This window comes from Pristiophorus japonicus, chromosome 1 (assembly GCF_044704955.1).
Source record: "Pristiophorus japonicus isolate sPriJap1 chromosome 1, sPriJap1.hap1, whole genome shotgun sequence".
Classification (NCBI taxonomy): Eukaryota; Metazoa; Chordata; class Chondrichthyes; family Pristiophoridae; genus Pristiophorus; species Pristiophorus japonicus.
The window spans coordinates 362,090,419-362,117,890 of NC_091977.1; the positions used below are offsets into that span (position 1 = coordinate 362,090,419).

A 27,472-nucleotide genomic window follows, 5' to 3' on the forward strand; every position below is an offset into this window, starting at 1 on the left:
GCTTTCTTCATTTGAATGTATCTTTTGATTTTTGATGATCGCATGAGGGATTCTGGTATTGCTTAAAATCAAATTATAAATTGTAGGGATTACCCTGAAAGAACAGATGAAAAGAATGTGGAACCTGCTGAAGTAATTCACTTTCACACGTGCCTTGGAGGCAGTACAACAAAGGTTCATTTAGTTTGCTTCCTGGATTGACAGGGCTTTCTTATGATGAGAGATTATGTAGAATGCGCCTCTACTCTCTGGAGTTTAGAAAAATGACAGATGATCTCATTCAAACATTTTGAAGGGGATTGACAGGGTAGATGCTGAGAGGGTGTTTCCCCTGGCTGGACTGTCCAGAACTCGGGACTATTGTCTCAGGATAAGGGGTAGGCCATTTAAGGCAGAGATGAGGAGGAATTTCTTCACTCAGAGGGTTATGAATCTTTGTAATTCTCTGCCTCAGAGGGCTGTGGATAAAGAGTCTCTGATTATATTCAAGGCTGAGTGAGATAGATTTTTGGCATCGAGGGGAATCAAGAGATACGGAGATCAGGCAGGAAAGTGGAATTGAGGTCGATGATCATCTTATTGAATGGCGGAGCAGGCTCGAGGGGCCATATGGCCTACTCCTGCTCCTATTTCTTATGTTCTTATTTTCTACATTAAAGACGTGAGATAAATGCAAGTTGGTGTTGTTGTTGCTGCTGAGGTAACCAATATAAGTAATCCAGTCGTTGTGCTATACTTTGGCTCAACATCCTTGAACTGCTCCGAGAAGGAAAAAGTTTGTGTGTGTGTGTGTATGTGTGTCGAAGAGGGAAGGGTGACTATTTTGTCAATGGGATTTTGGGTGTAATGACTCTCAAAATGGCAGAGGCAAATGTAATTCAGGAGAACAATTTTAATCTGCTGCTACTGCTCCCTGGTAACACGTTGGCTTACTGATAGGGATTCCCCCCGAATACCTGAAATGAAATAATGCTCAAAATTTGCAAAAAGAAAGTGTGGGAAGGAAAGGATTTTGCAATCATAGTTACTAAAATTTCTATTCTTTTTCCATTTAATTCGCACAGAGATTGATGAGGAGAGTTGCGGTGACCCTGGGACTCCACTATATGGCATACGTGATACAGATGGATTTTCCAATGGGAACATTTTGAGATTTCAGTGCCAATCTGGATTTGAACTGATTGGAGAAAAATCCCTTCTGTGTCAAGACAACAATCAGTGGTCAGCAAATGTACCAATTTGCATTTGTGAGTATGGCACTTTTCATGTTTATGACTTGCAACTAGTTTTTTTTTCATGAGATGTTGGAATATGAACCAAAATGCTTTCCCCTCAAAACTAATTTTAGTTTATCTGCAGTTTTCCAGAGTGGACTTCTTTTGAATTCAGTTGAGTAGATTCAGGATCGTGATATATCTATCCATCAACACTTTCACATTCATATATCACTGAAGAAAATGACACTATTTTAACCAGATGTCAAATTCAGAATTTAAAGAAGGAAGTTTTGGGGATCCCTCGTTGGCTATGTGGGACCTTGTCAAAATCCTTGCTAAAATCCATGTGGACTACATCAAATACGCTACTCTCATCGACCATCCTTGTTACCTTCTCAAAAAATTCAAACTAGTTAGTCTGACACGACCTTCCCTTAATAAATCCATACTGACTTTTCTTGATTAATCCCTACCTTTCTAAATGACGATTAATACAGTCCCTCAGAATTTTTTCCAATCATTTTCACATCACCGAGGCTCGGCTGACTAACCTGTAATTACTTGGTCAATCCCGTTCCCGCTTTTTAAACAAGGTAGGAGATGTTGCATTTACTTTTAGACTATGGTAGGGACAAAAAAAAATTATCTAGGGTTTTCATATCTGCTCATAATCCCACAACTCCTGCTGGAGGTGCATATGGGGCTGGTGGAGGTTAGAGAGATCGTGGAGGGATTTGAAAACAAGGATGAGAATTTTAAAATCCAGGCATTACTCAACTGGTAAGTTAGCGAGCACTGGGGTGATAGGTGAATATACGCTGTGAGTAGATGAAGATCCCAGGTTCTACCCCATCGATGCTGAGCAGTACAGTGTCCCTGGTTTAGGAAAGGGTAAATTGTTCAGGATCCTGTAGCAAGTGCACATTTATGTACATTGGCTGAGGACAGAATAGGGCTTGGCTTTGAAGCCTTCTGCAGCTGAATAGCCTGACCCATGCTCTCGAGACTCACGTGAGTACTGGCCACTTGACAAAGATCCAGAGGGCAAACTGGCGCAATGGGACCGTGTCCCATCAAAGAATCAATGGCTTTAGGATAGAAAGGAAGAGAATTCACAGAAAAGGGAGAAAGAAGAAAGAAAATAGATCAATAAATAAAGTCAGAGTTAGTGTGATCGTGTACTCTATTGGTTAATAAGTGAAGGCATAGTTCTGTGTGTCGGAGATGGCAATAGTGTAAGGCATTTAGCAGAGGCAATTTTTTTTTCCACAGGGAAGGAAATAAAATCAGAGGTTCAGTACCTCTCGCTGTTCTTGTACATTGCTAGGCAGATGGTGATAGAACACTATTAGCAGCAGCCTGGAAGCAGATTGCCTATCATCCTCTTAGACACTTATGGTGTGATCTAAGCTGTGGAATTAAAAAAAAAATCAATACACGTATTTCAAATAAGTTCTTTGTTTTTGCACTCCTTGAATTTCCTCTTTCGTCTATCATTTAAAAGTGATGATTTATGATAGAGTTGGTTTCAGGTACACTGGAAACCTTGCTGTACATCTCCAAGTTACAAATCGTCTGATGTGAACCAAGCCAATGACTTTCATTATGGTGTCCATCACAGTCAAGACCAACTTGGTACTGTACTCAACTGAATTTGACACATGTACCTCCAGCAGGAGTTAGAGCATAAGAACATAAGAATTAGGAACAGGAGTCGGCCATCTAGCCCATCGAGCCTGCTCCGCTATTCAATAAGATCATGGCTGATCTGGCCATGGACTCAGCTCCACTTACCGCCCGCTCCCCGTAACCCTTAATTCCCTTATTGGTTAAAAATCTATCTAACTATGACTTGAATACATTCAATGAGCTAGCCTCAACTGCTTCCTTGGGCAGAGAATTCCACAGATTCACAACTCTCTGGGAGAAGAAATTCCTTCTCAACTCGGTTTTAAATTGGCTCCCCTGTATTTTGAGGCTGTGCCCCCTAGTTCTAGTCTCCCCTACCAGTGGAAACAACCTCTCTGCCTCTATCTTGTCTATCCCTTTCATTATTTTAAATGTTTCATCCTTCTGAACTCCAAGGAGTAAAGACCCAGTCTACTCAATCTATCATCATAAGGTGATCTCCGGAATCAGCCCAGTGAATCATCTCTGTACCCCCTCCAAAGCCAGTATATCCTTCCTTAAGTAAGGTGACCAGAACTGCATGCAGTACTCCAGGTGCGGCCTTACCAATACCCTATACAGTTGCAGCAGGACCTCCCTGCTTTTGTACTCCATCCCTCTCGCAATGAAGGCCAACATTCCATTCGCCTTCCTGATTACCTGCTGCATCTGCAAACTAACTTTTTGGGATTCATGCACAAGGACCCCCAGGTCCCTCTGCACCTCAGCATGTTGTAATTTCTCCCCATTCAAATAATATTCCCTTTTACTGTTTCTTTTCCCAAGGTGGATGACCTCACATTTTCCGACATTGTATTCCATCTGACAAACCTTAGCCCATTCGCTTAACCTATGTAAATCTCTTTGCAGCCTCTCTGTGTCCTCTACACAACCCGCTTTCCCACTAATCTTTGTGTCATCTGAAAATTTTGTTACACTACACTCTGTCCCCTCTTCCAGGTCATCTATGTATATTGTAAACAGTTGTGGTCCCAGCACTGATCCCTACGGCACACCACTAACCACCGATTTCCAACCCGAAAAGGATCCATTGATCCCGACTCTCTGCTTTCTGTTCGCCAGCCAATTCTCTATCCATGCTAATACATTTCCTCTGACTCCGCGTACCTCTATCTTCTGCAGTAACCTTTTGTGTGGCACCTTATCAATTGCCTTTTGGAAATCTAAATACACCACATCCATCAGTATACCTCGATCCACCATGCTCGTTATACCCTCAAAGAATTCAAGTAAATTAGTTAAACATGATTTCCCCTTCATGAATCCATGCTGCATCTGCTTGATTGCACTATTCCTATCTAGATGTCCCGCTATTTCTTCCTTAATGATAGTTTCAAGTATTTTCCCCACTACAGATGTTAAACTAACCGGCCTATAGTTACCTGCCTTTTGTCTGCCCCCTTGTGGGGTTATGAGCAGATGTGAAAACCCTAGATAATTGTTATTGTCCCTACCATAGTCTGAAGGTAAATGTAGCATCTCTAACCATTGTTTAAAAAGCGGGAACGGGATTGACCGGGTAATTACAGGTCAGTCAGCTGAGCCTTGGTGGTGGGAAAATGATTGGAAAAAATTCTGAGAGACTATTAATCGTCATTTAGAAAGGTACGGATTAATAAAGGAAAATTAGCATTTATTTGTTAAGGGAAGGGTCGTGTCTGACTAACTTGTTGGAATTTTTTGAGGAGATAACAAGGATGGTTGATGAGAGTAGCGTATTTGATGTAGTCCACATGGATTTTAGCAAGGCTTTTGACAAGGTCCCACATGGCAGACTGGTCAGAAAGTGACTGTCGCATTTCATAGATCACAACAGTGACTACACTTCAAAAAGTATTTCATTGGTTGTAAATTATTTTGGGACGTCCGGTGGTCATGAAAAGCACGATATAAATACAAGTATTTCTTTTTATGTGGCTATGTGTCAAATTTTGTTTGATAACGCTCCTGTAAAAGGTCTTGGAATGTTTTACTAGGTTGAAGGGCCAAATAATGAAAGTTGTTGTACTGTGCTTCATAAATTCAGCTGAGGCAGTGTTAGAATCATATATTCATAGAAATTTATGGCACAGAAGGAAGCCATTCAGCCCATCATGTCTGCATCAGCCGAAAAAGAGCTATACAGCCTAATCCCATTTGTCAGCTCTTGGTCCATAGCCTTGTTGGTTATAATATTTCAAGTACATAATCCAAGTGATGAGGGTTTCTACCTCCACCACCCTCTCAGGCAGTGAGTTCCAGACCCCCACCATCCTCTGGATGAAAAGAGTTCTCCTCAACTCCCCTCTAAACCTCCTTCCAATTACTTTAAATCTATGCCCCCTGGTTATTGGCCTCTCTGCTAAGGGAAATAGGTCCTTCCTATCCACTCTATCTAGGCCCCTCATAATATTCCACACCTCAATTAAGTCTCCTCTCAGCCTCCTTTGCTCCAAAGAAAACCCCAGTCTATCCAATCTTTCCTCAAAGCTAAAATTCTCCAGTCCTGGCAACAACTTTGTAAATCTTCCATGTACCCGCTCTAGTGCAATCACACCTTTCCTTTAATGTGGTGACCAGGACTGTATGCAGTACTCTACCTGTGGCCTAACCAGTGTTTTATACAGTTCAAGGATAACCTCCCTCCTCATATATTTTATGCCTCGATTAATAAAGGAAAGTATCCCATATGCCATCTTAACCACCTTAACTACCTGTCCTGCTACCTTCAGGGATCTGTGGACATGCATTCCAAGGTCCCTCTGTCCCTCTACACTTCTCAGTATTCGACCATTTATTGGGTAATCCCTTGCCATGTTAGCCCTCTACAAATGCATTACGTCACACTTCTCTGGATTGAATTCCATTTGACATTTTTCTGCCACCTGACCAGACCATTGATATCTTCCTGCAGTCAACAGCGTTCTTCCTCACGATCAACCACACAGCCGATTTTTGCATCATCTGTAAACTTCTTATTCATACCCTCTACATTGAAATCCAAATCATTGTTACGTACCATGAAAAGCAAAGGATCAAGTATTGAGCCCTGCAGAACCCCACTGGAAACAGCCTTCCAGTCACACAAACTGACCTATACCCTTTGCTTCCTTCCACTGAGCCAATTTTGGATCCAACTTGTCACTTTCCCTTAGATCCCATGGGCTTTTACTTTTCTGACCAGTTTGCCATGTGGGACATTATCAAAAGCCTTGCTAAAATCCCTGTAGACTACATCAAATGCACTACCCTCATCGACCCTCCTTGTTAGCACCTCAAAAATTCAGTCACATTCGTCAGACACGACTTTCCCTTCACAAATCCATGCTGACTGTCCATAATTAATCCGTATCTTTCTAAATAACGATGAATGCTATCCCTCAAAATTTTTTCCAATAGTTTTCCCACCACCGAGGTGAGGCTGACTGGTTTATAATTGCTCAGTCTATCCCATTCTCCCTTTTGAAGCAACGATACAATGCTAAGAGTCCTCTCGTCCTCCAGCACCACACCTGCAGCCAAAGTGGATTGAAAATTCATGGTCAGATTCTCTGCTGTTTCTTCCCTTGCTTCTCTTAACAACCTGCGATATATTTCATTGGGCCTGGTGATTTATCTACTTTCAAAAGATGCTAAACCCCTTAATACTTTCTTTCTCATTATGTTTATCCGAACAAATATTTCACACTCCTCCTTGTTAATTACAATGTCTGCATCATTTCAGGGGTTAAGTCATGGCAGGACAGCTCGGACACGTGTTATGCTCCTCCTGTACTACGTGGGAAATCAGGGATGCTTCCGATGTCCCTGACATGTGCGGGAAGTGCATCCGCCTGCAGCACCTGATGGACCGCATTGCGGCACTGGAGCTGTGGGTGGATTCACCCTGGAACATGCACGATGCTGAGAATGACGTGAATAGCATGTTCAGTGAGTTGGTCGTACCGCAGGAAAAGGGTACACAGCCAGATAGGGAATGGATGACCAACAGGAAGAGCAGTGCAAGGAAGGTAGTGCAGGGGTTCCTGCGATCATCCCCCTGCAAAACAGATACACTGCTTTGGGTACTGTTGAGGGGGATGACTCATCAGGGGAGGGCAGCAGCAGCCAAGTTCATGGCACTGTGGGTGGCTTTGCTGCACAGGAGGGCAGGAAAAAGAGTGGGAGAGGTATACTGATCGGGGATTCAATTGTAAGGGGAATAGATAGACGTTTCTGCAGCCGCAACCGAGACTCCAGGATGGTATGTTGCCTCCCTGGTGCAAGGGTGAAGAGCAGGTGCAGGGCATTCTGAAAAGGGAGCGTGAACAGCCAGTTGTCGTGGTGCATATAGGTACCAACGATATAAGTAAAAAATGGAATGAGGTCCTACGAGATGAATTTAGGGAGCTAGGAGCTAAATTAAAAAGTAGGACCTCAAAAGTAGTATTCTCGGGATTGCTACCAGTGCCACATGCTAGTCAGAGTAGGAATCGCAGGATATCTCAGATGAATGCGTGACTTGAGGAGTGGTGCACAAGGGAGGGATTCAAATTCCTGGGACATTGGAACCGGTTCTGGGAGAGGTGGGACCAGTACAAACCGGACGGTCTGCACCTGGGTAGGACCGGAAGCAATGTCCTAGGGGGAGTGTTTGCTCATGCTGTTGGGGAGGAGTTAAACTAATATGGCAGGGGGATGGGAACATATGCAGGGAGACAGAGGGAAGTAGAATGGGGGCAAAAGCAAAAGATAGAAAGAAGAAAAGTAAAAGTGGAGGGCAGAGAAACCTAAGGCAAAAAGAAAAAAGGACCACATTACACCAAAATTCTAAAGGGGCAAAATATGTGAGAAAGATAAGGCTGAAGGCTCTGTGCCTCAATGCGAGGAGTATTCGGAATAAGATGGACAAATTAACTGCGCAGATAGCAGTTAACAGGTATGATGTAATTGGCATCACGGAGACATGGCGCCAAGGTGACCAAGGCTGGGAACTCAACATCCAGGGGTATTAAACATTTAGGAAGGGTAGACAGAAAGGAAAAGGAGGTGGGGTGGCATTGCTCGTTAAAGAGGAAATTAATGCAGTAGTAAGAAAGGACATTGGCTTGAATGATGTGGAATCGGTATGGGTGGAGCTACGGAATACCAAAGCGCAGAAAATGCTAGTGGGAGTTGTGTACAGACCACCAAAAAGTAGTAGTATGGTTCGGGACAGCATCAAACAAGAAGTTAGGGATGCATGCAATAAAGGTACAGCAGTTATCATGGGTGACTTTAATCTACATATTGATTGGGCTAACCAAACTGGTAGCAATGCGGTGGAGGAGGATTTCCTGGAGTGTAATAAGGATAGTTTTCTAGACCAATATGTCGAGGAACCAACGAGGGAGCTGGCCATCCTAGACTGGGTGATGTGTAATGAGAAAGCACTAATTAACATTCTTGTTGTGTGAGGCCCCTTGGGGAAGAATGACCATAACATGGTAGAATTCTTTATTAAGATGGAGAGTGACACAGTTAATTCAGAAACTAGGGTGCTGAACTTAAGGAAAATTAACTTTGATGGTTTGATGCGTGAATTGGCTAGAATAGACTGGCATATGATACTTAAAGGGTTGACGGTGGATAGGCAATGGCAAACTTTTAAAGATCACATGGATGAACTTCAGCAATTGTACATCCCTGACTGGAGTAAAAAATAAAACGGGGAAGGTGGCTCAACCGTGGCTAACAAGGGAAATAAAGGATAGTGTTAAATCCAAGGAAGAGGCATATAAATTGGCCAGAAAAAGCAACAAACCTGCGGGCTGGGAGAAAATTAAAATTCAGCAAAGGAGGACAAAGGGGGAAAAAAGAGTACGAGAAGAAGCTTGCCGGGAACATAAAAACTGACTGCAAAAGCTTCTATAGATATGTGAAGAGAAAAAGATTAATGAAGAAAAACTTGGGTCCCTTGGATTCAGGTGAATTTATAATGGGAAACAAAGAAATGGCAGAACAATTGAACAAATACTTCGGTTCTGTCTTCACGAAGGAAGACACAAATAACCTTCTGGAAGTACTAGGGGACTGAGGGTCGAGTGAGAAGGAGGAACTGAAGGATATCCTTATTAGGCGGGAAATTGTGTTCGGGAAATTGATGGGATTGAAGGCCGATAAATCCCCGGGGCTTGATAGTTTGCATCTCAGAGTACTTAAGGAAGTGGCCCGAGAAATAGTGGATACATTGGTGATCATTTTCCAACAGTCTATTGACTCTGGATCAGTTCCGATGGACTGGAGGGTAGCTAATGTAACACCATTTTTTAAAAAGGGAGGGAGAGAGAACACGGGTATTTATAGACCGGTTAGCCTGATATCAGTAGTGGGGAAAATGTTGGAATCAATTATTAAGAATGAAATAGCAGCGCATTTGGAAAGCAGTGACAGGATCGGTCCAAGTCAGTATGGATTTATGAAGGGCAAATTGTGCTTGAAAAATCTTCTGGAATTTTTTGAGGATATAACTAGTAGAGTGGACAAGGGAGAACTAGTGGAAGGCTTTTGACAAGATCCCACACAAGAGATTGGTGTGCAACATCAAAGCACATGGTATTGGGGGTGATATACTAACGTGGATAGAGAACTGGTTGGGAAACAGGAAGCAGAGAGTCGGGATAAATGGGTCCTTTTCAGAATGGCAGGCTGTGACTAGTGGAGTGTCGCAGGGCTCAGTGCTGGGACCCCAGCTCTTTACAATATACATCAATGATTTAGATGAAGGAATTGAGTGTATTATCTCCAAGTTTGCAGATGACACTAAACTGGATGGCGGTGTGAGCTGTGAGGGGTTGCTAGGAGGCTGCAGGGTGATTGGACAGGTTAGGTGAGTGGCAAAAGCATGGCAGATGCAGTATAATGTGGATAAATGTGAGGTTATCCACTTTGGGGGCAAAAACGCGAAGACAGAATATTATCTGAATGGAGGCAGATTAGGAAAAGGGGAGGTGCAACGAGACCTGGGTATCATGGTACATCAGTCTTTGAAAGTTGGCATACGATACAGCAGGCGGTAAAGAAGGCAAATCGTATGTTGGCCTTCATAGCTAAGGGATTTGAGTATCGGAGCAGGGAGCTCTTACTGCAGTTGTACAGGGCCTTGGTGAGGCCTCACCTGGAATATTGTGTTCAGTTTTGGCCTCCTAATCTGAGGAAGGACGTTCTTGCTATTGAGGGAGTGCAGCGAAGGTTCACCAGACTGATTCCCGGGATGGTAGGACTGACATATGAGGAGAGACTGGATCAACTGTGCCTTTATACATTGGAGTTTAGAAGGATGAGATGGGGTTTTAAAGAAACATATAAGATTCTGATGGGATGGGATAGATTAGATGCAGATAGAATGTTCCCGATGTTGGTGAAGTCCAGAACCAGGGGACACTGTCTTAGGATAAGGGGTAGGCCATTTAGGACTGAGATGAGGAGAAACTTCTTCACTCAGCACTCAGAGAGTTGTTAACCTGTGGAATTCCCTGCCGCAGAGAGTTGTTGATGCCAATTCATTGGATATATTCAAGAGGGAGTTAGATATGGCTCTTAATTCTGAGAGGATCAAGGGGTATGGAGAGAAAGCAGGAAAGGGGTACTGAGGGAATGATCAGCCATGATCTTATTGAATGGTGGTGCAGGCTCGAAGGGCTGAATGGCCTCCTCCTGCAACTATTTCCCATGTTTCTATGGCCCCAAGTTTCCACATGATTTGCTCATGATTTTTAGGAGCAACTGGTGTAGAACGGAGTATCTTAGAAATCGGAATTCTCGTCATTTAGTTTGCTCCAGTTCTAGTCAGTTAGAACAGTTTCACTTTGGAACAGAATTTTTTTTTCAAAAGGGGACGTGTCCGGCCACTTACGCCTGATTTCAAAGTTTCCTAAGTGAAAACTTACTCCAAACTAACTTAGAATAGAGTAAGTGAAGATTTTTGTACGCTCGAAAAAACCTTGTCTACACTTTAGAAAATCAGGCGTAGGTTACAAATCAGGCCTCGGGAATGGGGGGGAGGGAGAGTGTTTAAAGGGAAGTTTACAAACATTAAACACTTCAGTTTTACAAATAAAGAGCCATCATCAATAATAAATGATAAATACATCAATAAATCAACCAAAACATCAATCAAAAAAATTTAACAAGAAATATATATATTTTTTTAAATCAATAAATAAAACATTTTCTACTTCCCGACTGCAGCACCGGGAGCCCTCCAACAGCGTGCTGAGATTCCCCCCTCAGTGTGTCTCTGTCAGTGTTTCTATCTCTCTGTCTGTCTGTGTGTCTCTCATTCTCTGACTGTCAGTGTCTGTGTTTCTGACAGCGAGTAGAGGGAGAGAGGGGGGGAGCAGAGGGAGGGAAGGGGGAGGAAAGGGGGAGGGATGGGGAGAAGGGGGGAGAAGGGGGAGGGATGAGGGAGAAGGGGAGGGGGAGAAGGGGATAAAGGGGAGAAAGGAGATGGGGGGTAAGGAGATGGGGGGGTAAGGAGATGGGGGGGAAAGGAGATGGGGGGGAAGGCGATGGGGAGGGAAGGAGATTGGGGGGGGATTGGGGGGGGAAGGAGATTGGGGGGGGAAGGAGATTGGGGGGGTAGGGGGGTAGGAGAAGGGGGAGGGAGGCTGAACGGGCCGGGCCCGAGACTTCGGGCAGGGCCCGTCCCCAGCACCTGATTTACAGGTAGGTGGCGTTGGGTCGGGTCGGGGGCTGGTGGGAGGGAGGTCGGTTCATTTCGGGTCGGGGGGAGGGAGCGAGGGAGGGAGAGGGAGGTCAGATCGGGGGGAGGGAGGTCAGGTCGGATCCAGTCCGGAGGCGGGGGGCGGGGAGCGGGTGTCGGGTCCGGTCTGGGGGCGGGGGGGCGGGGAGCGGGTGTCGGGTCCAGTCCGGGGGGGTGGGGAGCGGGTGTCGGGTCCAGTCCGGGGGCGGGGGGGGAGCGGGTGTCGGGTCCGGTCCGGGGGCGGGGGGCGGGAAGCGGGAGTCGAGTCGGGTCGAGAGGAAGCAGGAGCTGGCCATGGGAGGACTCTTATTCACGCAGCCGCAGTGAGGCCATTCGGCCAGGGCTAGGGGCTGCGTGCTTCGGGCCCCTCCCACATAGTTTCAGGCGCCTGGAGCTACTGCACTTGCGTGCTCACTGTATCGCACATGTGCAGAGGTCCCGGCATTGTTTTCAGCGCAGGGACCTGGCTCCGCCCCCTACAGCTCCTGCTGCGCCAAGGGCCAGAGGACCTGCAGGGATGTGGAGAATACGGAGGTTTTTTTTAGGCGCACTTTTGTGGTGCGAAAAACGGGCGTCCAGGTCGGAACTGCTCGGTTCTAGGCGAGGCTCGAAACTTGGGCCCTATGTTTCTCTCTTTTGTTAAAGTCAGGTGCAAAGTATCCATTAAGAACCATACCCAACTCTTCTGCCTCCACACACGGATTAACCTTTTGGTCTCTAATCAGCCCTACTCTTTCCTCAGTTAACCTTTTGCTGTTTATGTATTTTTTAAATACTAAGAATCAGTTTTGGGTTTTCCAGCGGCTGGATTTTAGGCTTTTCTGTTTTCAGGGTGAAAACGGAGGCAGGGCAGGAAAATTACCGGCTGGGAATAGTTTGTGCTTTCGTAAGCAAGTTTAAGCATCTGGGCCCTGCAAAGGGAGGCATTGTACACCTTTTGTGGCGCAAGGATGCGAAACTCGCAAACTAAAGGGCCGGGCTGTGTGCGCTCAGAGAGAGGGGAGGGGGAAACCTTAAAAAAACCGACAAAAACATTCCCAAAACTTTGTCCATGCCACCACAACACAATTTTCTAAAAACAATTAGAAGAACCAACACTCGCAATTACCTTCGGAGTACTTTACCTACCTCTGCGCCGCCAGCTATGCTGGACTGCACTTATTTCCCAGGCGGTCATTGCGGGGCGCACTACCAGGTGGACGGATCGGGGAAAAGTCCAAACTACTGCCGATATCATGAGAGGTGTTGCACACCCGGCACAGCTCTTTTCGGTGGTGCTGCTGAGCATCACCACAAAACCGGACCAGAGGATTGTGACGGGGTGCAGGAGACCGGAAGCCCGCCTTTCACGCGATCCGGGGTGAAACCCGGAGCGCAAAGGACCGGAAAATCCAGCCCCTTGAGTTTACTTGCCAATATTCTGATCCAGCTGCTCGTCTAGAAATGAAACAGTTGAATTAACTTATCATGGGCATTCATCCAATCTTAATACTCAGGTTGTGGGCATCGCTGGCAAGGTCGGCATATATTGCCTATACCTAGTTGCCCTGAAAAGGCTTACCAGGCCACTTCAGTTAAGTGTCAACCATTTTGGTGTGAGAATGGAGTCACATATCAGCCAGACTGGGTAAGGATGTCAGTTTTTCTTCCCTAAAGGATGTTGGTGAATCAATTGGGTTTTTACAATAATCTGACAGTTTCATAATTACTTTTATTGATACCAATTTTTTATTTCCAGATCTTGATAATCTATCATATTCTCAAACTGCCATTGTGGGTTTTGAACTGGCACGCCCTGGATTATTGGTCCAAGTCCCTGGATTATTGGTCCAAGTCTCTGGATTACTAATCCAGTAACATAACTACTGAACGAGGGTACTCATGTATTTCATGTGTAAGCACTAAGTAGGCCTGTAGACCTTGATAATCTAATGGCAGTTTAAGGTGGTTATGACATTGAGCTAAATGGTCATGCCAAATGTTTTTGTCTCAAGAGAAGGCAATCCTTATGTTAGTGATGTGTCCACCTGATTCTAACCCAGCAGATTTACAGATGAAACTGGAGCAGTTTTACCTGTGCTAACAAGTTCACCCTGTGCCTGTAAAAACAATGTTAATTTTTACAGATGCCCTCAGCTCCAACTAAAACTGTTTCATAACCCGTATTGCTGTATCGATTAGCATTTCTCTGTATTTAAATTGGGACTGCAAAAGTCAAATTAACCTAAATGCTTATCCTGAATGCTTACATATGTCAGGCTTTAAATGATATACTGTAAGAAGGATGGTTTTGTGCCAATCTTTAATTGTGAAGGCAGATTTGTACTGTGGAATCATGCCCGCTCTGAATTGCCGTAAGCCGTCCAAACTAATTTAACTTAAAACCCTTAATAGCCATCAGAGAGAGTAAATTTCCCTGCCATATGCCTGAGTTGGATACAGTCCCAGGTCCTAGTTGTGCAAGGGCAGTGTTCCAACCTGCTGTACCACTAAGCTCATCCATGGCTCATGACTAGAGGCATTATCTTTTCTGACTTTATATTTACTGCTATTGAAGAACAAATTTAGAGCATTTCAATTGTTTATTACTTGTGCTGTTTAATGCTCATTTCATTATTTTTTTTTATCAATAAAAATCATTTAGAATGGAAGCAATGACTTAGATTGTTTTTCGTATTGTGGTTTGCTCTATTTTAAGCTACTGGAATTCTTTAAGATTCAGACTGTATTTATAGTTAATATAAATTATTGACAAGTGCTTCTAATTTAACTTACATTATGATTTCTATATGCCTGAATAAGGCTACATAGGTTGCAAAATATAAACCTGAAAATCATTCTTTTTAACCTGTTAGAATTGCAGATTGCAAGTGTAGCTACCCTTAAATTTAGATGTACACTACATGGCATAGAAAAGGGCAGTAATCAAAGATTGATTGGATTATTTTTGACTGTTTCTGCTGCTTCCAAATGGGCAATTTTGTAATGAACTCAATATGGTAGTTTAATAAAAAAGCAGCGAGGCACAACATTATCCCATTTGTACGCTATTAGCTATTTCGAGCTTATGGAAGATGATGTGAAAAACAAGCCAAACGAACCTTGCAGTTGTATTTCATGCAGCTGAGTTTGTGTTATTGTTTTGACAGTTGCCTTTGCAAGGACAACTTGATAGTCACTGTGTCAATCAGCAGCATTATCCAAACGTAATATGGACAGTTTTATTCTACGATTGTCACAAAATGATTCATTAAAATAGTGTGTGGTACCATTATAGAAAGTGCTTAACATGGGCGACTTTAATCTGCATATAGATTGGGCTAACCAAACTGGTAGCAATAAGGTGGAGGAGGATTTCCTGGAGTGTATTAGGGACAGTTTTCTAGACCAATATGTCGAGGAACCAACTAGAGGGCTGGCCATCCTAGACTGGGTGATGTGGAGGGGGAAAATAGAGTATGAGATGAAGCTTGCTGGGAACATAAAAACTGACAGCAAAAGCTTTTATAGATATGTGAAGAGAAAAAGATTAGTGAAGACAAACGTAGGTCCGTTGCAGTCAGAAACAGGTGAATTTATAATGGGGAACAAAGAAATGGCAGACCAATTCATACAAATATTTTGGTTCTGTCTTCACGAAGGAAGACACAAATAACCTTCCGGAAATACTAGGCACTGAGAGACCAGTGAGAAGGAGATACTGAAGGAAATCCTTATTAATCAGGAAATTGTTTTAGGGAAATTGATGATAGTCCTTACTATCCAGTATAAATGCACACGAGGCCCATACTTGAGAGAAGGTCACTCTGTGACCAGTTACCCTTATTACCAAGACCTCAAGTGATGAAGGTGGATGTAGCTTCCCCTTTTATACCTGAAAGTCCAGGTTAGGAGTGTCTCCCACAAGTTCACCCCGTTGTGGTCAATGTTCTCAAGGTGCAAAACTTAGGTCATCTTTTACATGGGTTACAATGATAGTTGAATGCATGACATCACCTCCCCCGCAAAGTCTTATTGGGATCACAGGTTAAGTCTCTGATGGTTTATGCTCCCTTGTAGAGCGCCTGAGTTGGGGCTCCAGTTGTTGGGCGCTGGCCTGAGTGTCTGCTGTTTGCAGTGCCTCAGGCCTGTCCGGACTGCCCACAGTGACTGGGCTCTCCTCCACTTGGTTCCAGTGTTCAGTCACCTGTGGTGGAGAAAACTCTATATCGTGTTCTTCCTCTGCTTCTTCTATGGGGTTGCTGATCCTCCTTTTAGTTTGATCCACGTGTTTGCGGCAGATTTGTCCATTGGTAAGTTTAATGACCAAAACCCTATTCCCCTCTTTGGCAATCACAGTGCCTGCAAGCCATTTGGGCCCTGCAGCGTAATTAAGGACAAAAACAGGGTCATTGACATCAATACATCGCGCCCTCGCATTTCTGTAATGGTAGTCACATTGTGACTGACGCCTGCTCTCAACAATTTCTTTCATAGTCGGGTGTATAAGGGATAACCTGATTTTGAGCATCCTTTTCATTAGCAGCTCTGCTGGTGGAACCCCTGTGAGCGAGTGTAGTCGGGATCTATTGGCCAACAGGAGGCGTGATAAGTGGCTTTGTAGGGAACCCCCTTGGATTCTGAGCATCGCCTGTTTGATTATCTGCACTGCTCGATCCGCCTGGCCGTTTGAGGCTGGCTTGAATGGTGCCGTTCTGACATGGTTGATTCCATTGCCTGCCATGAAGTCCTGGAATTCAGTGCTTGTGAAGCACGGGCCATTGTCGCTGACCAAGACCTCCGGTAGACCATGGGCGGCAAACAATGCTCGTAGAATTTCTACCGTGGCAGAGGATGTGCTTGAATTTAAAATGGCACACTCAATCCATTTGGAGTAGGCATCTACTACAACCAAAAACATTTTTCCCATGAAAGGACCTGCGTAGTCCACATGGATGCGTGATCATGGCTTGGCGGGCCAGGAGCAGGGGCTAAGGAGGGCTTCCTTGGGTGCGTTGCCCAGCTGAGCACACATGTTGCACCTGCGAACACAAAGTTCCAGGTCTGCATCTATCCCTGGCCACCAAACGTGTGACCTGGCAATTGCCTTCATCATGACAATGTCCGGGTGCTCATTGTGAAGTTCTCTGATAAACACCTCTCTGCCCCTCTGGGGCATGACTACTCGGTTTCCCCACAGTAGGCAATCGGCCTGAATCGAGAATTCATCCTTGCGCCTATGAAATGGTTTAAATTCCTCAGGGCATGCCCCGTACGTGGCTGCCCAGTTCCCATTCAGGATACATTTCTCAACTAAAGACAGTAGCGGGTCTTTATTTGTCCAGACTTTAATCTGATGGGTTGTCACAGGTTAGCCTTCGTTTTCGAAAGCTTCAACAGCCATGGCCATCTCAGCATCATGCTCAGTTGCCCGCTCAGTGGTGGCTAGTGGGAGCCTGCGGAGTGCATCGGCGCAATTTTCAGTGCCCGGTCTGTGCCGAATTGTGTAGTCATAGGCGGCTAATGTAAGTGCCCATCTCTGTATGCGGGCCGATGCATTCGCATTTATGGCCTTGTTGTCGGCCAAAAGGGACGTTAGGGGTTTGTGATCTGTCTCCAGCTCAAATTTCCTGCCAAACAGGTACTGGTGCATTTTCTTTACTGCATATACACATGCTAGCGCTTCCTTTTCTAACATCCCGTAGCCCCTTTCTGCCTGGGACAGACTTCTGGAGGCATAAGCTACCGGCTGTAACTGACCATTGGCATTCACATGCTGCAACACACACCCGACCCCATAGGATGATGCATCGCACATTAGAACAAGTTTCTTACACGGGTCATATAACGTTAACAGTTTGTTAGAGCACGCAACTTGTTATGCTCCATCAAAAGCCCTTTCCTGGCTGTCCCCCCAGACCCAATCGCAACCTTCGCATAGGAGCACGTGTAGCGGCTCTAACAGCATGCTCAATTTGGGAAGAAAGTTACTAAAATAGTTCAGGATCCCCAGGAACGAACGCAGCTCCGTCGTGTTACGGGGTCTGGGTGCTCTCTGGATCGCTTCCGTTTTGGACGTAGTGGGTCTGATCCTGTCTGCTGCTACTCTCCTCCCTAGGAATTCTACCTCTGGAGCTAAGAAGACACACTTCGCCTTTTTCAGTCACAGCCCTACCCGGTCCAGTCTGCGTAGCACCTCCTCCAGGTTGTGGAGGTGTTCTTCAGTATTGCGACCCATGATGAGGATGTCATCCTAAGAAACCACTGTCCTTGGAATCGACTTGAGGAGGCTTTCCATATTTCGCTGAAAGATCGCGGCAGCCGAGCAAATCCCGAACGGACATCTGTTATACTCAAACAACCCCTTGTGTGTCGTGATGGTGGTCAGATTCTTCGACGCACTCGCCAGCTCCTGGGTCATGTAAGCAGAGGTCAGGTCCAATTTTGAAAAAAGTTTGCCACCGGATAACGTCGCAAAGAGGTCCTCCGCTCTCGGTAGTGGGTACTGGGCTTGGAGTGACACCCGATTGATGGTGGCCTTGTAATTGCCACATATCCTGACCGACCCATCTACCTTGAGCACCGGCACAATTGGGCTCGCTCAGTCACTGAATTCGACTGGCGAGATGATGTCTTCCCTCAGCAGGCGGTCCAATTGACCTTCTAGCTTTTCCCGCATCACGTACGGCATCGCTCTGGCCTTGTGGTGTACTGGCCTGGCGTCCGGTTTTATGTGAGTCACGACCTTGGCCCCCATGAAAGTGCCGATGCCGGGTTGAAATAATGAGTTAAATTTGTCCAGGACCTGTGAGCATGATATTCGCTCCACAGAAGAAATTGCATTGACATCGCCCCATTTCCAGTTCATGACAGCAAGCCAACTCCTCCCCAGTAGTGCGGGACCATCCCCCGGGACAATCCAGAGTGGCATCCTGTTCTCCGAATCTTTGTGGGTCACGACTACCGTCGTATATGTCCGTAGCTTTGCGTCAATTGGCAATAATTTTGGCCTCCTGGCCTTGGACACCCACAACCTTTTGAACTGTTTGATACTCATCAGGGACTGGCTGGCCCCCGTGTCTAGCTCTATTAATACTGGAATGCCATTGAGGAACACTTCCATCATTATCAGTGGCGTCCTTATATATGAACTGTATATGTGCTCCACATGAACTCGCTGAATTTCAGCTTCAAGCGATTTCCCCCAGTATTCATTTGGCCTCGTAGGGCTTACATCGGGCCCGTCCTCCTCGTATGTCAACCTGGCTGCATGCTTCCTGCACATACGCACCAAGTGACCGCTGACATTGCAGTTTCTGCAAGTATGTTGCTGATACCTGCAGGCTCTGGCTGGGTGTTTGCCTCCAGACCTCCAGCATGAGCTGGAGGCCCCTTTGTTGGAAACAAAAGATCCATTACCAGTCGATCATCTCTGACTGTCTCTGTAACTGTCCTTCAGCGTACCATTAACAGGTGTTGATGGCCCCATTACTGGCCGCATTGTCCATTGCGATGGCATGAATCAGCATTCAGCTAGCCATTGTCTCTGTTGAATTCCCCCTTTTTTTTGACTACATGCTGGGGCATATCCGATTGTCCTTGTCTGCCTCGAGAACTGTGTGCCGCGTTAACAATGTTGACTCCCTGGTTGTTTGCCACGTTTGAGCCAAGCTTTTTGTAATACATCATTCTGGTCTCTTCCTCCCCTGAGATAAATGTCTGGGCTATCAGAACCGCCGCTTCCAAGGTCAAGTCTTTGGTCTCAATCAGTTTCCTGAAAACCCCAGCATGCCCAATGACCTCAATAAAAATGTCTCGCAGCATCTCCGCTCTGCATGCATCTGGGAACATACATAGGCTCGCCAGTCGCCAGAGATCTGCCACGAAGTCAGGAACGCTTTGCCCTTCTCGCCACCGGTGCGTGTAAAACCGGTGTCTCGCCATGTGCATGCTGCTCGCCGGTTTAAGGTGTTTCCCGATCAAGTTACTGAGCTCTTCGAACGTCTTGTCCGCCGACTTCTCTGGTGCTAGCAGGTCCTTCATCAGGGAGTACGTTCTGGATCCACAAACCGTCAGTGGATGAGCCCTGCGTTTGTCGGCCGAATCCTGTCCCAACCATTCCTAAGTGACAAAACTTTGCTGTCGTCTCGCAATAAAGTCGTCCCAATCATCATCAACACAGTACCTCTCTTCTGTGCTGCTAGTGGCCATGCTCGTGCAGTTTAAATCCCAGTTTCTCGTCGCCAATGATATGTCCTTACTATACAGTATAAATGCACACGAGGCCCATACTTGAAAGAAGGTCACTCTGTGACCAGTTACCCTTATTACCAAAACCTCAAGTGATGAAGGTGGGTGGAGCTTCCCCTTTTATATCTGAAAGTCCAGGTTAGGAGTGCCTCCCACAAGTTCACCCCCTTGTGGTCAATGTTCTCAAGGTGTACAACTTAGGTCAGCTTATACATGGGTTACAATGATCGTTGAATACATGACAAGATTGAAGGCTGATAAATCCCTAGGGCCTGATATGCTGCATCCCAGAGTACTTAAGGAAGTGGCCCTCGAAATAGTGGATGCATTGGTGATCATTTTCCAACAGTTTATCAACTCTGGATCAGTTCCTATGGACTGGAGGGTAGCTAATGTAACATCACTTTTTTAAAAAGGAGAGAGAAAGAAAACAGGGAATTATAGATTGGTTAGCCTGACACCAGTATTGGGAAAAATATTGGAATCAATTATTAAAGATGAAATAGCAGCGCATTTGGAAAGCAGTGACAGGATCGGTCCAAGTCAGCATGGATTCATGAAAGGGAAATCATGCTTGACAAATCTTCTAGAATTTTTTGAGGATGTAACTAGTAGAGTGGACAAGGTAGAACCAGTGGATGTGGTGTATTTGGACTTTCAAAAGGCTTTTGACAAGGTCCTACACAAGAGATTGGTGTGCAAAATTAAAGCACATGGTATTGGGGGTAATGTATTGATGTGGATAGAGAACTGGTTGGCAGACAGGAAGCAGAGAGTCGGGATAAACAGGTCCTTTTCAGAATGGCAGGCAGTGATTAGTGGAGTACCGCAGAGCTCAGAGCTGGGACCCCAGCTATTTACAATGTACCTCAATGATTTAGATGAAGGAATTGAGTGTAATATCTCCAAGTTTGCAGATGACACTAAGCTGGCTGGCGGTGTGAGCTGTGAGGAGGATGCTAAGAGACTGCAGGGTGACTTGGATAGGCTAGGTGAGTGGGCAGATGCAATATAATGTGGATAAATGTGAGGTTATCCACTTTGGTGATAAAAACAAGAAGGCAGAATATTATCTGAATAGCGGCAGATTAGGAAAAGGGGAGGTGCAATGAGACCTGGGTGTCATGGTACATCAGTCATTGAAAGTTGGCATGCAGGTACAGCAGGCGTTGAAGAAGACAAATGGCATGTTGGCCTTCATAGCTAGGTGATTTGAGTATAGGAGCAGGGAGGTCTTACTGCAGTTGTTCAGGGCTTTGGTGAGGCCTCACCTGGAATATTGTGTTCAGTTTTGGTCTCCTAATCTGAGGTAGGACATTCTTGCTATTGAGGATTCACCAGACTGATTCCCGGGATGTCAGGACTGACTTATGAGGAGAGACTGGATCGACTGGGCCTGTATTCACCGGAGTTTAGAAGGATGAGAGGGGATCTCATAGAAACATATAAAATTCTGACGGGACTGGACAGGTTAGATGCAGGAAGAATGTTCCTGATGTTGGGGAAGTCCAGAACCAGGGGTCACAGTCTAAGGATAAGGGGTAAGCCATTTAGAATCGAGATGAGGAGAAACTTCTTCACTCAGAGAGTTGTTAACCTGTGGAATTCTCTACCGCAGAGAGTTGTTGATGCCAGTTCGTTGGATATATTCATGAAGGAATTGAATATTGCCCTTATGGCTAAAGGGATCAAGGTGTATGGAGAGAAAGCAGGAAACGGGTACTGAGGTGAATGATCAGCCATGATCTTATTGAATGGTGGTGCAGGCTCGAAGGACCGAATGGCCTACTCCTGCACCTATTTCTATGTTTCTATGTTTCTATAATGATTCCTTCCAAATGAATGCTTCCAATTTGAAAGGAACATAAACTTGGTGCTTTCCTAAATGTAACATGTTTGATCTTATGTTTACAGTTCCTTGTTTGTCTAACTTCACTGCACCAGTTGGAACAGTACTGTCACCAGACTACCCTGATGGCTATAGCAACAATATGAACTGCATCTGGCTAATAGTTGCAGTCCGAGGAAGTCGAATTCATCTTTCTTTCAATGATTTTGACCTGGAATCTCAGTTTGACTTCCTTGCGGTTAAAGATGGGGAATCAGTTGATTCACCTCTGCTGGGAACATTCAGTGGATCAGAAGTTCCTTCGCATCTCACCAGCAACAGTCACATTCTACGTCTGGAATTTCAAGCTGACCACTCCATGTCTGGACGAGGATTTAACATCACATACAGTAGTATGTTTACCTTTCTAATCTCATGTATTTGATGATTGAGAGCACCACATTTATTCACCAATAAACACTTAAAATTGCAACTTGGATTCGAAACTATTATTCAGTGGACAGTAGAAATACTGGAAAAATGGTAGTTTGGCAGGACCGGTGAATGTCCTCACAAGTTTGCAATAATATGCTATGATAAATGTGGCTATCAAAAGATTTTAACCATGTAAGAAGCTAATTGCAAAACAGTACATATTGAATACATTTATATGAGTTTCTCCATATCCACCAGCATTCGGTATGAAGGGATGCGCGAATCACTAATGGCAGTTCAATTGACCTTATATAGAATTTACAACACAGAAAGAGGCCATTTGGCCCAACCAGTCTGTACCGGTGTTTATGCTCCACACAAGCCTCCTCCCAACCTATTTACTTAATCTAACCTGATCAGCATCCCCTTCCATTCCTTTCTCCCTGCTGTATTTAGCTGGCTTCCCCTTAAGAATCTTTTAAAAAAGTGGTCAGTTGGATGCTATCCCAATGAAATGTTTATTTTATACCTGTCTTCCAACCGTTGTTTTTCTTGGGTTTCATCCTGTAAACTTCAGTTTGTATAAGTGTAACTCTGCTTATTTTTACACCATTACAGCAGCAGTCAGTTGGTTATTGTGTAATCTAAGATTGCACACAACCAGAAGAATAAGTGGCACTTTAAAGTGAGCCCTGATACTCTTGCAGAAAAGACATCATGTTGTAATTGACATTCAACATGCATTGTCTTTTTGAGGCTGTTGGTTGTGGTGGAAAGTATCACTAAAAGGTTCTCAGTGGTATTATTGCATTCTCTAAAATTATATTAACTCTGACATTTGTCAAGTTGACTTATGTTTCATACCAATTGTGTTGCCAAAGGCTTTTCCTTCTTAATGTCTCTCTCATTCTGTTTTGTTTGATTAAATTAAATGTGTGGTAGCATGTCTTGTTATAGATAATGTCAAAGCATAAATCATATTCTGATCAGTTCTTTGCAACAGTGATCATGATGTAGACATTTTGTGCAGTAAACATAAATAGGATAAGGTGGCAACTAGTCTGGTGCAAAACAGTTGTATAATATAATCTGCCAAATATTTTGATATCAAATATATTTACAATTGGGGCTAGTTTTATTCACATCTGTGATAAGTAGGCATTATTCTGCCAATAATGGTATATTACTTGCTTTGTTTTATTAATTGAAAGCAGGTCAGTTAGCATCAATTGAGTAAAAAATGGAATAATGTTTTGGGTAGAACTCTTCATCAGAACATTCTGAGGGGTGTCACCGGAAATGTTAAATTATTTTCCCTTTCAGAGCTACCTGAACTGCTGTGTAGTTCTAGCATTCATATTTCCAGTATTTGTATATATATTTGTTATCCATTTATTATAAGAATGTGAGGGATGCATAATTGCTGAATGTTGCACGTGTATGTGAAGTAATCTATGGAGGACACCAGTATCAGTGTGATAGAAAATAAATACTTGCATTTCTGTCGCACATTATCATCTCTCAAACTGCTTCACATAAAATTAGTTACTTTGAAATGCAATGGTTGGAGGGAAACACAGCAAGATTTCACTGGCAACTTTGAGATGAATGACCAGTTAATCAGTTCCTGACAGTGTTGGTTGAGTACACAATGAGAATTCTTCTGTTCTTCTTCAAATAATGCCATGGGATATTTAACATTGAACCTAAATGACTGGAAAGGAAATATGGGGCCTTAGTTTTAACTCCTAACCAAAAGAAAGCACCTCCTACAATGCACTAGAGTATCAACTACGAATATGTGCTCAAATTCTGAGTGAGGCTTGAACCTATAAGCTTCTGACTTAGAACTAAGTCAAACTGACACTTATCAGCTATATCGTCTTCAAATGCAGAATTAATTAATTGAAATAAAAATGTTCAATCATAACTTTTTTTTAATAAGAAAACTAGCATTGATGGACTCAATGATGAGCATGTAGATCTATCTATTAGATTGGAGCAGGAGGGTCTTCACCAATGGCATCCATTATCATCCACAATCTGTCACCTTGGGATGGATTTATCCCAAGGATCCTTCCTTGGCTCCCTTTTCTTCCTTGTCTATATGCTTCCCTTTAGCAATATTAATTAGTTTCTACATGTATGCCGATGACCAGCTCTATCTCTCTGACTCTTGACCCCTCCAGTGCCTCTGTGATTTAGGATCACTTGTCCGACATTCAGTCTTGGATGAGCTGCAGTGTGATTCATCCAAATATTAGGAAGGCTGAAGCTATTAATTTCAGCACCCGCAACGAACTCCATACCCTAATTCCATCCCCCTCCCAGCACTCTCAGGCTGAACTGAACTGTTCACAACCTCAGCATCCTATTCATGTTCAAGCTGAGCTCTGACCCCATATCTTCTCCAAGTCCTTTTTCTCTAACACCATCTGAAAAACCCATCTCTTTGACCAAGCTTTAAGTCACTCCTCCTAATATCTGGTTCTTTGGCTTGGTATCCATTTTTTCCTTACATTTCTGTGAAGTATTATGAGATTTTTTTTTACATTAAATGTGCTATGTAAATGCAAGTTCTAATTCTTCTTTCTTTCCCCTCCTTATCCTCCCCCTCTCCTTTTCCCTCTCCTACCCCTCCTTCTCCCTCTACCACACCACTCCCTCTTCCCCTTCCTTCATATTATAGGCCCTGAAGTTCTGTGGGATGTGATTAGTTAACTTTGACTTTATTGCAGAATATTTGCACATGCAACAGGTTATGTTTATTTCAAAATAGTGTGATTTTAAATTCCAATGCCAACAGGAAAGTTAAACCATTATTTACCTCTTTTCTCTTCATAGCATTTGGACACAATGAGTGCCCCGATCCTGGCATTCCCATTAATGGTCGACGCTTTGGTGACAATTTTCAGTTGGGAAGCTCAGTATCTGTTCTCTGTGAAGAAGGATTCATCAAAACCCAAGGGACAGAAACTATAACTTGTGTATTAAAAGATGGAAAGGTCATGTGGAGTGGCCCTATTCCTAAATGTGAAGGTATTTCCAGAGGTCTTGATAAAACAAACATCATCATGCAATAAAAATGTAACAAGTGGTGTTCCCCAAGGATCTGCACTGGAGCCTCAGCTTTTTGCCATATATATATATTAATTAATTGTTTGACGGAATATAGAGTTAGGAGGCACACTCTATTCGGAGGCACAGTAAGTTATGTAGATGTGAGGAGAAAGTTACAAAGAGACATGGACAGACTTAGGAAAATCTATGGCAGATGGAATTCAGTATGGGGAAGAATGAGATCATCCACTTTGGATTTGAGAAAGACGAAAACAGAATATTTTCTTAACAGCGAGGGCTGCGGAGCAGCAAAGAGAATAGTGATCCATATTCAGAAATCACTAAAAACCTACGCATAGGTACAAAAAGTAATCAACAAAGCTAATGGAACATTGGCCTTTATCTCAAAGGGGTTGGAATTCAAAAGTAAGGAAGTGATGCATCAATTATACAGAGCCTTGGTCAGACCCCATCTGGAGCACTGCATTCAGTTTTGGGCACCAAACCTCAATATTGGCCTTGGAAGGGGTACGGTGCAGATTCACCAGAATAATGCCAGGTTTTAAAGGGTTCAATTATAAATTTAGGTTATATTGCCCTGAGTTTAGAAGATTAAGTAATGATCTAATCAAGCTGTTAAACATGGTAAAGGGATTCAATACGGTAGATACAACAAAACTACCTCATCTAGTGGGGGAACCCAGAACAAGAGGGCATGATCTTAAAATTAAAGGTGCCCAGTTAGAAGTGAAATCAGGAAGCATTTTTTACACAAAGAGTAATGGAATTCTGGAACTCACTTCTCCAGAAATCTTTGGATACTGGGTGAATTGAGATTTTCAGTACTGGGATTGGTGGATTTTTGTTGGGTAAGGGTATCAAGGGATATGGAACAAAGATGGGTAAATGGAGTAGAGCTACAGATCAACAATGATCCAATTGAATGGTGTAACAGGCTCGAGCGGCAGAATGGCCTAACCCTGTTCTTATGTTCCTAAAATCTCTCATTCTCATTGTGGTAACTTACCTCTAATAGATGCAAAGCATTATGCCACATGTTCAGACTGAGTGACATGAATTATTTTCAGTTGGATATTTTGCAATTGGGAATATTGTCACATTTATATGATCTATTTTTGTTATATACATTCTGAATAGAATTAATGATATGTGTACAATGGGACACTCAAACTGTTTCCACACTTGTAATTTTGATATTCTTTAATCAAATTTTTACTTACTTTTCAATAATGACTTTCTTATATTTAATATTGCAGTACACCTTTAAATTGATATGCATATGTTAACGTGTAAATCTATTTCCTTTCTTTAGCTCCTTGTGGTGGCCATTTTTCTTCTCCTAATGGAGTAATCCTATCTCCAGGCTGGCCTGGATATTATAAAGACTCCCAGAATTGTGAGTGGGTGATTGAAGCTGAACCAGGACATTCCATCAAAATAACATTTGAAAGGTCTTCTCACAAGTTTTTCTTTTATATTTTGATATGTTTTTGCATAACTATTTTAATTGCTAAACAAATTTGTTGTGCATTTGTGGATAGATTAGATTGCACAATTTTGTTATAGAGGAAAATGCTTAGTTTTGATACCTTAGCAAATATCTTGAAGAAAAGACAATGTATAGTACTGCATATATATCAGCATATATAAAACAGTTCTTCCATTATTTTCTTATCAATACATATGATTCAAAAAGATAAGAGTATAATTATAATGATTCTCGTACTGTTAGAGGTTAATGTACTACTTAGTGATACCAAAGGAATTGGTTTTGTATTGCCTTTCTCAGTTTATGATCATTACATATTGATGATCAAATCATTTCTTAAAACCTGATCATTAATTTGTTTTATGTGGTAGGTTAAGCATATTTAGGTGATACCTGCTAAGAGGTTTATTCGTAACTCTCCAGCATGTAAACTTGTTTGACCATCTAGTATTGATTCACAAATGAATTAAAATTTCTCTACCTGTAGGTTTCAGACTGAAGTTAATTATGATGTTCTGGAAATTCATGATGGCCCAAATCTTCTGTCCCCACTTCTTGGCTCTTTCAATGGCACACAAGTTCCTCAATTTCTCTTTAGCAGCACAAACTACATTTATCTTCTCTTTACAACCGATAATAGTCGCTCCAATATTGGTTTCAAGATTCATTATGAGAGTAAGTACTCCTTGTAGTCGTCTTCTTGTAGCATCTTAATAGACCTTGTACTTCAATTGAGCTAAGTTTTGATATTGTGTTACAAAGGAAGCAGTCACTGTGACTCCCGGTTAAGCAGTATCTCGATT

General features: G+C 43.5%; 1 protein-coding gene across 1 annotated transcript in view; it reads left to right on the forward strand.

Annotated features, from left to right (window-relative positions):
• Positions 1 to 27,472, forward strand: part of csmd3b (CUB and Sushi multiple domains 3b) — a 3,002,015-nt gene that overhangs the window by 2,275,301 nt on the left and 699,242 nt on the right. Inside the window, exons 13-17 of the mRNA XM_070874966.1 lie at positions 1,065 to 1,247; positions 21,751 to 22,077; positions 24,944 to 25,138; positions 26,493 to 26,631; positions 27,157 to 27,344. Of these exons, the coding sequence (XP_070731067.1) occupies positions 1,065 to 1,247; positions 21,751 to 22,077; positions 24,944 to 25,138; positions 26,493 to 26,631; positions 27,157 to 27,344 (1,032 nt within the window). The remainder of the gene's footprint in view (positions 1 to 1,064; positions 1,248 to 21,750; positions 22,078 to 24,943; positions 25,139 to 26,492; positions 26,632 to 27,156; positions 27,345 to 27,472) is intronic.